Source organism: Mesoplodon mirus (assembly GCF_964341445.2).
Source record: "Mesoplodon mirus genome assembly, chromosome: 2".
In the NCBI taxonomy this organism is placed as follows: domain Eukaryota; kingdom Metazoa; phylum Chordata; class Mammalia; order Artiodactyla; family Ziphiidae; genus Mesoplodon; species Mesoplodon mirus.
In genome coordinates this window covers 198,923,624-198,939,257 of record NC_138977.1, presented here as the reverse complement: position 1 = coordinate 198,939,257, position 15,634 = coordinate 198,923,624, and the positions used below count along the sequence as shown (strand labels likewise).

General features: G+C 47.9%; 1 protein-coding gene across 2 annotated transcripts in view; it reads left to right on the top strand.

Annotated features, from left to right (window-relative positions):
* Positions 1-15,634, top strand: part of TLL2 (tolloid like 2) — a gene marked incomplete at its 3' end in the record, with an annotated part of 136,566 nt that overhangs the window by 108,080 nt on the left and 12,852 nt on the right. For both annotated transcript variants that reach the window (XM_082604196.1, XM_082604197.1), the window contains exons 11-14: positions 4,604-4,720; positions 5,729-5,874; positions 6,322-6,517; positions 14,925-15,050. In XM_082604196.1, the coding sequence (XP_082460322.1) occupies positions 4,604-4,720; positions 5,729-5,874; positions 6,322-6,517; positions 14,925-15,050 (585 nt within the window). The remainder of the gene's footprint in view (positions 1-4,603; positions 4,721-5,728; positions 5,875-6,321; positions 6,518-14,924; positions 15,051-15,634) is intronic.

The following is a 15,634-nucleotide window of genomic DNA, read 5'->3' as shown; positions in this document are numbered from 1 at the left end:
TGTATTTTTGTTTGCTAAATCTGGCAACCCTATACCCCCCAGGGAATGTGATAGACTTAAAAAGCTCAGGAGGGGGAAGCTCTCTGTTCCTAAAGTTCCATGGAGAGGGCCAAGGCACGCTCCTGAAAATGGGCACAGGCAGAGGGATTTCCAGCTGTTCCTTGAACTTGAAACAAGAATTTTCTCACTACAGATCCTGGGAACTCTGATTCCACGTTCATTGATTAGATGGAGCTTTTGCTGTTCGTCATTATCAATGATGGTTTTTTGTTTGGGTTTTCTTTGTTTTGCTTATATTTTACACACTTTTGCAGTGAGTGTGTGTATGTGTGTGTGAGAGTGTGTGGATGTGAGAGAGAGAGAAAGAGAGTGTCTGTGTGCGCACGCGCGCGCCGAGTGTGCTGTAGCCAAGGCATGGCCCCGCGCCTGTAACCGTCATTCTTCATTTGCAGGAGTTCTCCTTTGCCAACTATTTGGCCTGCTCTGATGTTTCCAAATGCAGTTGTTAGTGAACTTTTGTGTTTGGAACAAGTGCATTGTGTGGGCCGAGCTGGTCCCTGGGAGGGGTCAGTGCCATGAAATCTGCCGGGAGGAGGCAGGTCAATGCCCCTTTGGCAGGAGAGAGAGCGGATTAGGGCGGATTGTGAAAGTATGCATCTTGCTCTGAAAAACTGTGCATCGCATATTTTCCCAGGGCAGTGTGTGAAAATCCAGGCATAATGGATGCATAACTTTTTATGAATGAACCCTTTATGACTCCCCGTGGAGTCCACTTGTAGTGTCCTCATCTGCATTTCCTCTTCTTGATATCCTTATTAAACTCCTCCTCCAAAGGCAGGAACCAGATTTCAGTTTAGGAATCTGACACCTTTTCTCTAGTCCATTTTCTCTCCAGCCTGCTAGTCTCCTTGGGAGAAGGCTGTTTGGGGCCCAGCTTTTCACATAGTGATTAAAGGGAAATGTAAGTAGATTGAGAACATTTCACGGCTGCTTAAAGATAGCAGATTGTTTTTTTCAGTTTCGGGGGTCACTGAGGAGATTGCACCTAAAGAGGGGAGGAAGGTGGCTGCATACAGAACTCATCCAGTAATCTGAAACACTGGCCTGTTAATTGGATTCCCCTCCCTTATTTCTGCTAGAGGAATTACTCTAACAACGCACTTTTGTAGTCAGAACGGTCCTCGGGCATTCTGTCCCGCCGCAACGCACACAAAAGCTTTTCTTCCGCCTTCTCTGAAGTGGGGAGGGAAGTTCAGAAAGGCCAGGCTGGCCAATCAGTGTCGCGTGGCTCCACTACTAAGGGCTCTCTGGGCAGGGGAGGCCCCCCAAATGAGCAGAACCAATGGCATGAATCAAACTGGCCAACCTGGTATTGCCACAAGTTTGCTTTATGGTTTGAGTCTTTGATCTTCACTCCTATGTGTCTGTTTCCAAATTGGGAAATGGGAATAGTGATTATATTCCAGACAGCAGATTTGATGTCTACTGATCCAAAAAAGGTGCAGTGTTCAGAACTGCACCTCAAACAGAGGAGTTCCTTTGGATGGTGGTGGCGGTGATGGTGATGATGATGAAGAGCATGAGACTGATGATGAAGGTCAAGATCTCAGGCTGCCAGGATTCAAATCCTGCTGCCACTTACAATCCTGAGTGTAACTCACACTGAGTGTAGCTCAGCTCAAATTCTCCAAAGCTCAGTTTTTTCAGAAATGAGATTAATAATAGCACCTATTTCAGAAGGTAGTAGGGAGGCAAATAGAAAATCCATGGAAAGTGTGTAGGACAGTGTCTGGCATAGTCTGGTTCAATTCAAAAGGGAGCTTTTATCAGAACCATTACAGTGAAGGTGAGAGTCTGGAGACATCAGTCCAGGGACAATGTAGAGGGTTCTAGTTAAGAATTACAAGGTGATCTGGGGAGACATTGCTTAGACATAATTTGTAATTTATTCTACCAAGTCTAGCTCTGCCAAGGCAGTAAAACACACCTGAGCCAGTATTTCCTGTCTCTTCCGGGGTACAGAGCAGAGGTGGCTGGTCCTGTGGCACTGGTTTCTTAGGCAGCAAGGTGGTGGAAGTCCCTCTCTCTTTTGAAAACTTCCCCAGCGGCTGTGATAGCTGTTTTTTTTTTTTTTTTTTTTTTTTTTTTTTTTTTTTTTGTGGTACGCGGGCCTCTCACTGTTGTGGCCTCTCCCGTTGCGGAGCACAGGCTCCGGACGTGCAGGCTCAGCGGCCATGGCTCACGGGCCCAGCCGCTCCGCGGCATGTGGGATCTTCCCGGTCCGGGGCACGAACCCGTGTCTCCTACATCGGCAGGCAGACTCTCAACCACTGCGCCACCAGGGAAGCCCGACAGCTGGGGTTTTAAAAGGAGAAATCTGGACTTGAAACTCAGTTTGGCTAAGAAAGAGTTCCTTTTGTGAACCGGCATTGCTTCACTGCTGTTCAGTGGCTCCGTCTTCTCACTCGTGAGCAATACTTCCCCAGGCTTACATGCAGTTTTCCAAGAACTAATTGGTACTAATTGGCCATGCCCGAGGAACCATTATTGGAAGTGTATAGACTGCTGATGGATTTTTCCTTACCCAATTCTCAACAGCAGTTTTAGCTCATCTCCCTTAATTTTAAGCTCCCCAAATCCAAAAGGCTACAGGCAGCCAGAATCAGAAGGAAATGGAAGGACATTAGCAACCTCTACCCCTGTGTCTCCCCAAAGAATGTCGACCACAATTGGCCACTAGGAAATGTCTGTAGTGGCATTTATTTCTCCCCCAGTCTCATTCCCTCGCCCCATTTCTCAGAAGGGCAGAGCAGCATTACAGCTTCAAGGGGTTGATCCAGTGGCTAACACAGTGCTGGCCATAAGAGGATACCCAGTAAACATCTGTCAGATGGACTTTAAAACATTTTTTGGAGATAAAATTCATGCACCATAATACATCTCATCATTAGCGCATGTAAGTCAGTGGTTTCAGTGTGCTCACAGAGTTGTACAGCCACCACAGGCTGAGAGCATCTTCATCATCCCCCAGAGAAAGCCCATACCCATTAACCGTCATTCCCCCTCCCCCCACGTTAAATGGATTCTTGAATAACTCACACAGTCAGCGTTTGGTGGAGCCACGGACGCTTTCCATTCCGAGAGACCTTGGCTGGTCTGTGTTGTGAGCTGATGATGCGTATGACTCAGTCCATCTCCCACCCCACCCCTGTTCTTGCCCTGGCTGCCATCCTTCTGTGGCATTGGAAATTATATGGCCAAGGATGACCATGCCCTGGGAAGGCCTGGCCTTCCCCCTTTTCCTCCGTAAAGGGTCCAAATTTCACACAATGTACCCATGTGTCTAAGAAATACACATTTATTTGTATGTTCAATACCACAAGTTCAGTAGCAATTATGAGCCCCTTTCCATCAGGTAGTGGGAACTTAATTACAGTCAATTTGTGGTTTTTCCCGCAGGGTGCCAGTGGGGGGCACACTTTGTGCCAGGGCATGGTGTCTGGCACATTTCCATCCCAACTGGCATTGCTGGGATGTCCTCATCCCCCTCTTGTCTCCAGTCCTCTGTCCACCTAAGTGGCTGCGGTGCCTCCTCCTTGTCTCAGCCATAGGCCAGTTCAGATTGGTGCCAAGTCCACATCTCCCTAGAAGACATTCTATGGGAGATGTGCTATGTATGGCTCCCCAGGCCCTCGGGGCTATGGGAAAGTCGCTTCCATCCCCTCCCAGGAGTCCTGTTGCTGCCATCGTGTCCTGCTTTCCCTGAAGAACTCTGCATGCCTGTCTCCTGGCCTAATGTCTTAAGAAAACATACAGACACTCCTGTTCTGACCCCAGGTCGGACAAGGGGAATCCAGGGTCTTGTTGCCCCTCCAGGCTGTGCCAAGGACTGCCCTGGGGGCACAGCTCTCTGCTTCTCCCAGCTCCTTAAACTTCCTCGGGGTCTCTATCAACCTTCTCCACCCAGGGCACAGGGTCCTTTCAGAGGTTCCATGGTGCCCTCTCCAATCCTCTCTCTCCCTCTAGGAGAGGATTGCTCCACCATCCTAGGAATCTTTCTAAGACTACAAGGCAGGGGAAATGTGCTCTTATTCACTGTGTATTTTCCCAAATCTTTGGTATTGTGGCTAGACTTGTGGAATCCAAAAGCCAAGAACTGATTTTGTCATCATGTGTCTTCTGGCAACCCTTCCCCGAGACAAGGAAGGCATAAGCCATGCCCCCCAAATAGAAGGGTGTATATGTAATAGAAATACCAGGGGGGACACTCATCACTTTCTCAGACCACCATCCCACCACTGCCCTTGCTGGGACGTCCTCATCCCCCTCAGCACCTCAACAAGACCCACTGGTAGGGGAGGGGGTGCCTGGGCCACACTCAGGGTATTTGATTGATTGGAGTCTGAGACTCTCCTGAAGGAGGCATACAGGCATGTGACTGTTTCCATCCCAGCTTTTAATCCTGTATGTGCTACAGGATGAGTTGCCTAGCGAGGACTGCTCACCTTGAACCGCATTTGAAGCAGCACTGCTCTCTCTCTGCCTGCACTGAGTCCCTCCGTGCTGTCCGCCAGCAGCCTGACCGTTCTTTTCCGCTTCCCAGGTAGGTTTTGTGGCGACCAAGTCCCGGAGCAGCTCATATCCACAGACAGCCGGCTCTGGGTGGAATTCCGAAGCAGCAGCAACATCCTGGGCAAGGGCTTCTTCGCGGTGTATGAAGGTTTGTTTATGACGAGAGAAGCCGCTGGCGTGGCTCCTGATGTGCCTCAGTCCTTCACGTGCAGCTGGTGTCCCTTCCCACCCTTGCACGTGTGGCAGCTGCCCAAGCCCTGAGGGTGGGGCAGCACCGTCCCCTTCTCCCACCGTATGGAAGCTGAGAGGCTAGCTGGGCTCCCTTCGGGACAGGCGCCATCTACCTGTCACCACCCTGCTGAACCCTTATCCAGTCCAGCGGGGATGGTGTTGGGGGTTATAGAACACTGTGGAAATTAAAGCAGGCTCTGAATAACTGTGTGAGCCTGAGCAAAGAATCCAAACCTATCTGAGTTTCATTTGTGAAAAGAGGACTTTGGACAAGGTCAAGGAATTTCCAGCTACATTTCTTGGAAGGGCCTCTGAGGCCACTATGGTGGTTGAGTTGAGGGAACCAGTAGGTCTGGGCTCTAGGCAGCTGCCACCAGGGCAATTCTGCTTCTGTTTGTTCCACATATTGGGTTTCTCTGGCTAGTTACCCCTGTGCCCGCCCTCCACCCAAAGGAAAACACTAAATAGTTATTAAGGCCCCTTAGGGACTTAAATTGTAATTTTGGAGAGACCAAAGCTTTGTTTTTATAAAGGAAATAGCGTGCGTGTGCGTGTGTACACATCACTCTGTACCAGAGGCCTCCACCCTCTGCATCAGAATCACTGGGGGATCTCAAACCCCTGGTGATCGCCCAGACACGCTTGATCAGGAATTCTTGGGATGTGGCCCTGGCTCCCATAGTTTGAAAAATCTCCCAGGTGATTTTGATGCACAGCAAAGTTAGAGAACCACTGCTCTACATGGTTATTTTCTTTATATGAGAAAAATTCAGAGTTGCAAACACATGAGATTATGCCTTTCTGGAGGCACAGTCTCGGTTGAATGGAAATGAAAATGTTGGCAAGTGGAGCCACCTAGTGGTGTACTTTCTTAGTAAGCTCTGACCAGGGACCCCCCACTTTCCTCCTGGCTCTTTTTCTAAAGCTACCTGTGGGGGAGACCTTAACAAAGATGCCGGTCAGATTCAATCTCCAAACTACCCGGATGACTACAGACCTTCCAAGGAATGTGTTTGGAGGATTACGGTTTCCGAGGGATTTCACGTGGGGCTTACCTTCCAAGCTTTTGAGGTGAGTACGCTGATCTTAGACACTGTGCTCTATAAAGATACGTTTCCATTTTTTGGTTGAAAACGAACCTGAGAGGCCATTTCAAGTCCATGATGCATTTTGCCAGGACATCTGGTATCAGAGCCTCTGCAGGCTTTGAAATCACATCTGCCTCCTTGCTGAAGGCTGCTGGAGAGGGTGGGGGAATAATTGAAGCAGAAGTCTAGAATGGGATCCCAGGGCGTTTTGTTGAATCTTTCTTCCCTGTTTATCATGACTTAATCTCTTTGCAGCTTGATTCATCCTTGACTTGCGCAAGTAGGAGACAGCTTGGAAAAGCCCAGGACACGTTTGGGTCCTTTTGTCTCTTAGTTAGATTTTCAAGAGTGATATTTAGGTTCCTTTCTTAAATTGAAAACCTTAAGGCCAAGCTGCTGTCTTTCACGTTGTCTCCGTTTCTCCGTTTAGATCGAAAGACATGACAGTTGTGCATACGACTACCTGGAAATCCGCGACGGCCCTGCGGAAGAGAGCGCCCTGATTGGCCACTTTTGTGGCTATGAGAAGCCAGAGGATGTAAAGTCCAGCTCCAACAGAATGTGGATGAAGTTTGTGTCTGATGGCTCTATCAATAAAGCAGGCTTTGCAGCCAATTTTTTCAAGGGTATGAATTAGCAGTTGTTTCCATTTTAGTCACAGGTTGAAGTATTGCCCCCCTGGCCTAAGAGTCACAAAACCCATAGGGAACCTTAGCACCAAACAAGGCTTCCTGCAGTGAGGAGGCAGCAAGCCGTTTCAGAGCTGTGCGTAGATTCCCCAGCGGGGTTCACGACTGACTCGGGAACAGGCTCAGCCTTGGCTTCTTTCTTTGTGGGAGAACGTTGTGCTGCCGCACTTGGAAATTAGGTTTATAAGTTTCCAAGGTCAACTTCATGAACCTTAGTGAAACTGAGCATTGATAACAATACATATTTGTGTAGTCACTATCATTAATTGAGCACCTACTGTGTGCCAGGAACGGTGCAAGGTACTTGACTTACACTATATCATTTAATTCCCAAAATAAACCTCTGAGTTGGGTTTAGATCATGCTTGATCAGGGTTGAGAAGGGCTGCTCAGGGTCACTCAGTTAAGTGGCAGATCAAGAATCTAAACACAGTCTGACTCCTAAACTCAAACTCTTTCTAGAACATTGCCTTGCATGCCCTGATGTGGGCCAGAAAGGCAACCCAGGTCTTCAGCTCCTGAAGCATCAGCTCCCAGTCTACAAGCCTACCCTCAAGTGGGCAGAGCTGGGCAGGGGGCTGGGGGAGACTGAGAAGGTGTGGCACACACAGGAAACCAACCTTGGTGCCACCTTAGGGACTGACTGCTCTGTAAGATCTTGATAAAATCAGACGCAGAATGGCATGGGAAGACCAGCATTCCTGGCCCCAGCAGAGCGAGCTTCCTAAGACTTTTTTTTTTTTTTAACATGTTTATTGGAGTATAATTGCTTTACAGTGGTGTGTTAGTTTCTGCTTTATAACAAAGTGAATCAGTTATACATATACATATGTTCCCATATCTCTTCCCTCTTGCGTCTCCCTCCCTCCCACCCTCCCTATCCCACCCCTCTAGGTGGTCACAAAGCACCAAGCTGATCTCCCCGTGCTATATGGCTGCTTCCCACTAGCTATCTATTTTATGTTCGGTAGTGTATATATGTCCATGCCACTCTCTCACTGTCACAGCTTACCCTTCCCCCTCCCCATATCCTCAAGTCCATTCTCTAGTAGGTCTGTGTCTTTATTCCTGTCTTACCCCTAGGTTCTTCGTGACCTTTTTTTTTTCCTTAGATTCCATATGTATGTGTTAGCATACGGTATTTGTTTTTCTCTTTCTGGCTTACTTCACTCTGTATGACAGACTCTAGGTCCATCCTTAGACTCTTTTGAATAGATAGGTTTTCCTTCTCTGCTCTCAGAGCCCTGGAATTCCTCAGACCACATGCTAAGACGAAATATTGGCTATTCCCCAATGCATTGTGACTGGGCGCCCACCAGCACACCAGCAGCCACTGAATGGAGATCTCCAGTCTGCAACTGGTGGTCCCCAATCAGTGGCCCCTTCCTCCCTCCTCTACCAGGGCTCCCGGCTGTGCTAACCCAGAATTCCTGGTCCCTTCCTTACTCTGTCTCCCCATCTGCCCCCTCTTTATCCCCTTCTCCCAGGTTTTAGGTGAGCAGATGGTGTCAGAAGAACCTACTTCAAGCTGTGTGACCCTGAGCAAGCATCCCTTTGTCCTTACTGAAGCCCCTGTTTTCCTCTCTGTAAAACAGGGAGAAGGAAATCTGCCCATTTTACCCAGCCAGCTGTGAAGCCCCAATGAAATGATGGCTGTGGAGACACTTCATAAGCTGAAAAGTACCACACAAGTTTGTGGGATTTTTTTTTTTTTCTGCTTTGAGCCATCTGGGGACAGCAAACCCAAACAGAAACAGAGCAGAATCCTAATGCTCTGAGTAATCGGAGACAAAGTTTAATTCTTTCCTAAGCAAAAACAAACAAAAAAACAAAAAACCAAGCCACATCAAGTGTATTTCAAATGCAGTTCGCCTAGTGGTTGTGGTGGGAAGAAGGACATGGGAATCTTAGTAGAGGTGCCTTAGTAGAGGTGCCTTAGTAGAGATGCCTTAGTAGAGGTGCCTTAGGAGAGATGCCTTAGGAGAGATGCCTTAGGAGAGATGCCTTAGTAGAGATGCCTTAGTAGAGGTGCCTTAGTAGAGATGCCTTAGTAGAAGTAGAGGTGCACAGCCCTCGCCTCACCCTAGCCCAGACTGCACCTGCTGGGTGTCTCTCAGCCTGGGGAGACCCCCATCTGACTTAGCGGCTGCGCTGGTTGGGTCACCTACAGCAAGTGATAAAACCTCTCTGAGCCCCAATCTCTCTACCTGTAGAAACAATACTACCAGGTTATCGCAGAGTTATTGTCAGGAGAAAATGAAATAGCATTAAGTGAACACACATGGTGTCATGTTTAGCCCCATTAATTTTTTTTGCTAAGGAAGGAATCTCTGAAGTGGTTATTCTTCTCTCTGGAAAAAATGATGTGACAACTTCTTCTTGCAGTTGCCGTGTGTCACTTTCTTATCGCTGCTGTAACAAAGGACCACAAATGTGGTGGCTTAAAACAACACAAACTTATCATCTTACAGTTCTTGAGGTCAGAATCCCTTGCCTTTTCCAGCTTGTAGGGGAGGCGCCTGCACTCCTTGGCTGGTGGTGCCCTTCGGTCTTCAAGCAGCAAGGGCAGCTGAGACCTTCTCGGGCTGCATCCCAGACCTCTGCCTCCATCATCACGTTTCCTTTTCTGACCCTGACTCTCCTCCTCCCACTTTCAGTTGTAAGGACCCTTGTGGTAACAGTGGGCCCACCCAGACGATCCAGGATAATCTTCCATTTCAAGAACCTGAAATCACATCTAATCACATCTGCAAAGTCCTTTTTGCCACGTAAGGGTAAGGTAACATTCCCAGGTTCCAGGACTATGATGTGGACGGCTTTGGGAGACCTCATTTTACTTACCACGTCACAGATAATCGTGAGGTTTTATTCTAATTCTGTTTATCCTAATTCTCCCATCCTTCTCCTTCCCTGACTTCCACCCCCAGGTCTGTAAATTAGGTGTTGGGGCTTCTTTCCAGTAAGAGAACTGGTAACCAGTTGGCACTAGCCCACCCACATCTCATCCCTGGCTCTGCTGACGATCAGCATTGCAATTTTTGAGAGAACCAGCTAAAACTGGAGGTTAGGGTTTCCAGATTGAACAAATTTTTAAAAACCGTTTGCCCAGTTAAATTCAAAGTTCAGATAAAGAATGATCTTTTAGTATATGTACGTCCCAAATATTGCATACTGTACTAAGAAATAATTAATTGTTCATCTGAAATTCAACTTTAATGGAGCCTTCTGCTTTTTTTGTGGCAACCCTACTGGAGATGCCAGTCAGTGCAGTGGAGAGGGGTGTTTCTCTCTGTGATGCTAAACCGGTTTGTAAGGGACTGAGTCTAGAGCCTTGGCCTGCTCTGAGCAACCATGATAACTAGCTCCATTTTAGTGGTTAGAAAATGCCATCTTCTCCCTCTTCTACCTTGAATATTTATTCAGCAGTCATCAAACTGTGTCTCGGGGCTGTGGGACAGAGGAGAACAAGGTCCTTGTCTTTAAGAGCTCAAGGTGACAAAGGAGACCTGTGAGCCAGTGGGCAGTGATAGGGAAGTGTTGACATCGGAGGAGGGTCTCACTCAGCATAGGGGTGGGGTCAGCACCCAGCCTAGATATTCAAGGACATGTCAGTTGGCAAACAGCTTTTTAGATGCCTGTAAAGGTGTTAATTGAAGCCCATCTAGGCTAACTTAGTGCACAGGCCCAGCTTGACACCTTTTTTATGTCAAGAAGGATTGTAGAGAGCCACATTTAGAAGAGAAAGAACTATACGGCATTGACCTTGACCCTGAATCTTCAAAGAGGAGTCATGTCTGGTGGAAGCCTCTTTGGGACCTATTAAAGGAGAAAGAAAAGACATCTATCGAGTATGCCAGAAGCTGTACCAGCTACCTCACTTTGTCTCCAGAGCAACCCCTTGCTTGGCATTATTACCCCCATTTTAAAATTGAGGAAACTGAAGTTCTAAGGTGGCTGAGCTAGAAGTAGGCCCTGCATGTGCAGGACTTCACAGCCCACTCTCTTTCCTCTGCAGAGAAAAGAGAAAGTAAAGTGAAGGGATTTGAATTTTTGATTTGATTCTGACACTCGTCACCCTTCTGCCATGGGAGTATAGGGAGAAGGGCCCTGGATTTAGCCTCTGCCGTTCGGGGTCTAGCCCTGCCCTCACACTTCTTACCAGCTCACTACTCTCAGGCAGGTCAGTTTTCCTTTCTGAGACTTGATCCTGCCTGCTTTGTCCTCTGCCGTAGTCACAGTGCCAGACCCACAGTGGGCTCAATAAATACTTACAGGGCAGCGGATGAATGAATAAGGCTCAGATTCTCGTTTGTGGATTGGGCTTCTTGCTCCCTGCTCTGCCTACCTTTCAGGGTTCCCACGCAGATGAATGAGGCCAGAGACCACAGTGCAGAGCAGTGCTGTCCAACAGAAAGAGGAGGCAAGTCACAAATGCAAGCCACGAATGTAACTTTCAACTTTCCAGCAGCCACCTTACAAAAAAAAAGAAGAAGAGAAAGAAAGAGGCAAAATTAGTTTTAATACTATATATATCTATATTTTGTGGTACGCGGGCCTCTCACTGTTGTGGCCTCTCCCGTTGTGGAGCACAGGCTCCGGACGCGCAGGCTCAGCGGCCATGGCTCACGGGCCCAGCCGCTCCGTGGCATGTGGGATCTTCCCAGACCGGGGCACGAACCCGTGTCCCCTGCATCGGCAGGTGGACTCTCAACCACTGCGCCACCAGGGAAGCCCTAATACTATATTTTATTTAATCCAATATATCAAAAATACTATCATTTAAATATGTAACCAATATACACAATATTAATGAGAGATTTTATGGCTTTTTTTTTCCACACTAAGTCTTGGAAATCCAGTGTGTTTTACACTCACAGCACATCTGAATTTAGAATAGCTGCATTTCAAGTGTTCAGTAGTCACATGGGATCTAGCACAGGTTAGCCCAGGTCTAGAGCCCTGACACAGCCAGCTCTTTGTCAGCCTTTTTCCAGCAAGGCTGTCAGTAGGATGTCCTGTGAGCACACAGGGGCCAGTGCGTGTGTCAGGACTTCTCCAGTGAAAGAAAGTGGAAGAGTAACTACAAAGGCCACGCAGAAGAGTTGGACCAGCCAAAGAAGCTCTTGCCTTGGTGCCAGTTGGCGGGAGTCTCTGCCCAGGGCCCAGCTGGCACGTGGCTCTGTCCAGGGTGCCAGTTGGCCTCTGCATCCCTCTCCTGGCGCCAGATGGAAGTCCCTCTCAGAGCCTGCTGGCCGGGCAGCAGGCAAAGCACCTCGCATCTCCACTTACTTGGGGAGATGGCAAGTGCATTTTCGGGTTGGCAAGGCCATTTTGGTGCCACACTCCCCACAGAAAGAATGGGAGCGTTTCCCACCTTGATTCCCATGCTCCACAGTCCCAGTGCTGATGGGCCACCATGGAATCTGTGATGTGGGGGACTGGCTCCCTTCGAGGTACTTCAAAAGCTTAGGGATGTGCCTTGCCTTCCCTTTCCTTAACTCTCTCTGAAACAATGTTTGGGATCCTACCTCAGTCATCTCATTATCTAACCTCAGAATGGTTCCTTCTTTCACTGGTACTACTTGGAGAAGGCAAAAAAAAAGGCCAGAGTCAGCAAAGCTGATCCCTGATTCAGCTTCTTCTCCCACCCCCACACTCTCCCAGATTTTTCTGGGTTGCTTGGCCTTGGCCCCTGTAGCCCAGAGCAAGCATGAGCCTGTGGGCTTGAAGCAGATGATACTTCATTCCAGTGTGGAGGTGATGCAGAGGACACCCAGGCTCCCCCTGAGAGCAGGGCCCCTGATTCACTTCCACACCATATACCCGAGCTGGAGCAGGGGTGGAAATGGCCAAACATCCCACTGCTCTTTCTGGAGAGAGCTCAGGTGTAAAGGTTTACCTTTTACCCATCTTCCTGGGCCGAACACCCTACCCTTCTAGTCTTTGGAAGAAATATACTCCCTTTGCTTTAGGTGCAAATCCAATCCACCAGCCTCTCTCCCTCCACATGGCTAAGATGGTGCCAGGAGACTTATCAGTGGTCCTCCTTTTCTTGCCTATGACAATCGTGTGTCCTGCCTATCGCATCTTCTGGCATCAGTCTCCTCTCCCCCAACCACCTAGCTTGGCCCTTTGTTTAACTTGCTCTATGTTGATGGGCTCTTTCCATGGTTCCTTTCCGCCCTCCCTCCAGTTTCTTGACTCTGCTGTGCTGCCTTCCTGCCCGTCTAGTCTTCCTTCATTGGCCCGTCCTTGACACTTTTTCCTTCTTTCTGTTCCTGCCTTGTCTCTCTCTCCCCTCTCCAGGCCTACTCTACTCTTCCCTGATTCAGGGATGCCAGGTAACCTTATCCTTTTCACTACTCCCATCACTGTGTCTCTCCATCCACTGGAATTTCAAAAGGAACCCTGCTCTTTTCTAGAGCAATAGCTAATGTGTACTGAGTGTCTATATGCTGGGTACTTCACAGGCATCATTTTCAATCACCACAACCCTAAAAGCAGATATTATTCTCATCTTAAAAGTGGAGGAAGGCTCAGAAAGGTCAAACCATCCAGTTTATTGAAGGAAGATCCCCTGGTGAATCCAACCCAGGTCTGTCTGGCTCACTCTAAAGACTGGACTTTTTCTGTTCCTCATTGTTATTGATTCTCCTCCTTTTATACTTTTCAGCAAATGTCAGAGAAAGTACTTTGCCTACTGTAAAGTAGTAAACAATTGCAGGATTGTTACTACTTTAGCAAACTTAATACCTATACTTATTTGAAGCTATGGACAACTTCAACCCCTTGTCTAGAGCGTGTCTCCTAAGCCCAGTGTCCCCTACTGACTGACTTATTTAAGCTTTTGTTGAGCCCAAGAACACATCACTCTTAGAGTCACCTAAGTTTACTCCTCACTCTATGAAATGATGGGATATTTACAAACTATCCTGCACCCAGTGATGAGCCACTGGGTAATGAGTATTTTGTGCATCATGGATCAGGGAGATTGGAAGGAAATGTGTTTGAGTTGGAGTTTATTTGAGTTGGAAAAAGGAGATATGGTGGTTGGAAGGTTTGCATTTTCTGCTGGACCATTGGGTTGGAAGTTGCAAGGAGTCAGAGTTTTTAACAATTCAAATTTCAAAGGACAAGAAATACCTTTAAAAACAGTAAGATTCCTATCTAGGTGTTTTCCAGCAGGGTCTGGAAAGCCACCTACCAGAAATGTTACTAAATGGATCCTTGCTGAGGTGGCAGGACTGGGGATCTTCTCAAGTCTTTACCAACTTGAAAATGTCCTCATTTATTTTATGTGTAATGCGAGGTCTCTTGAGATTTCGTGAATTCTGTCCTTGCTCTGTTCTTGCCTTCCCTGGCGTTAGGAACCAACACTTCCACCCACTCTCCAACCCTTTCTTCTTCCTAGGCTGGGCTTTTGTTATTGTTGTTTGAAGATGTCTCTGTGTCTAGTTGTCCTTTCATTAGACTCTGCAGCTGTGTTAGGCTACAACCTGCATGCTCTTTAGGGATAAATGTACCACAACTTGGCAACAGAAAACAATGATCTTTTCCTTTTACTTCTGATACTCTTCTTGGAGATGCCCAATGAACTGGGTTTTTCTTTTCTTTAGTGGTGCATGGGCTGACATGTCCAGGGAGATTCTCCAATGAGTCCCACCTTCTCCCTCTGGACAGCGTCCTGCTTGCTGCTATTTAATTGCCCCAGACACATCATCGGACACTTGCCGGTGCTGAATCCCATGTAACTCCCCTGCTAACTCTGTCTCTCTGTGGCCTCTTCCTGTGGTTTCTCCTGGAGGCATTGGCTCACCTAAGCGCCAGCGTCTTCTGTAACCTTGAAGGTCACCTCTTCAGATTAGTGATAAAATGCTAAATCACAGCTTCTGGTTCTATCCCTGGAGAATACTTATACATCTTCATCTAGGAACGTGTCCCTTTGTCCTTACCCTTCGCTTAATGTCCTGAGACGTTCTGCATTTATGGGGGACCCCCAATTTTACGGCATTGAAATTGATCGTCTTTGGTATGAAAACTTTGAGATTTTCTAAGATCACAAATACTGCTGACTGAACCCTGCAAAGAATGAAGTTATACCAGGCCCAGTCTCCTCTCAAAGGAGCCCTGCTTCTGGCTAACAAGTTAGTCTTGTGTGTTGTCAAGATCCCACTCGCTGCTGTGGCTGCTGCTGGTTTCTGAGACGTGGACAGGGGACTCCTTGGAAGGTGGTCACCAGGAGTTGCTCTTTTTCTTAGAGGGAATCCCGGGATGTGGAAAGCGACAGGGAACAGACCCAGCAGCTTTGTGATGACTTAACCATGGTCAACTTCCTCCCCAACAGAGGTGGATGAGTGTTCCTGGCCAGATCACGGCGGGTGTGAGCAGCGCTGTGTGAACACTCTGGGCAGCTACAAGTGTGTGTGTGATCCTGGCTATGAGCTGGCCTCTGACAAGAAGGCGTGTGAAGGTTGGTGTTGGACCTGCCAAGCTGGAGTGAGAGGGGATGGGGGACAAGTCTTAGGAGAGGGGGGCAGATGAAGATGGAGCAGCTGGTTGGCTGTGAAGTAACAATGGACAGCTGTGGGGATGATCCACCTCCTTCCTGGGGGGAAAAACAACTCGATGAAGCCACAAACGTGAGATGACTTTATCGGACTCCACCCCAGCAATTGTGCAGGTGGAACCATGGTTCATTTTCTTCTGTGACTGTGTGAAATTCATATGATTACTAAGGTAGCAAATAAAAGCAAAGAATAAGTATGAGCACTTTGGTGTGACTCAACGAATAGTGCATTTCATTCATTCCATTCCTACCTGGCTGGTGGTGTTTTCCTTGTCCACCTGAATGAGTCTGCTTGTTCGTGGAACCCAGGGACATTGCCTAGCTTGGTGCAAACATTTCTAAATCTTGCAACTCTGGGCAGCTACAAGTGTGTGTGTGATCCTTGGTCCAAGTCATGTGAAGTCCCCAGCTATGCCACTGAGTGAGAGATAAAGCACAAACGCATCGTCTTTCTTAAAAAAGCTGTAAAGACTTGTCCTCCACTCCTT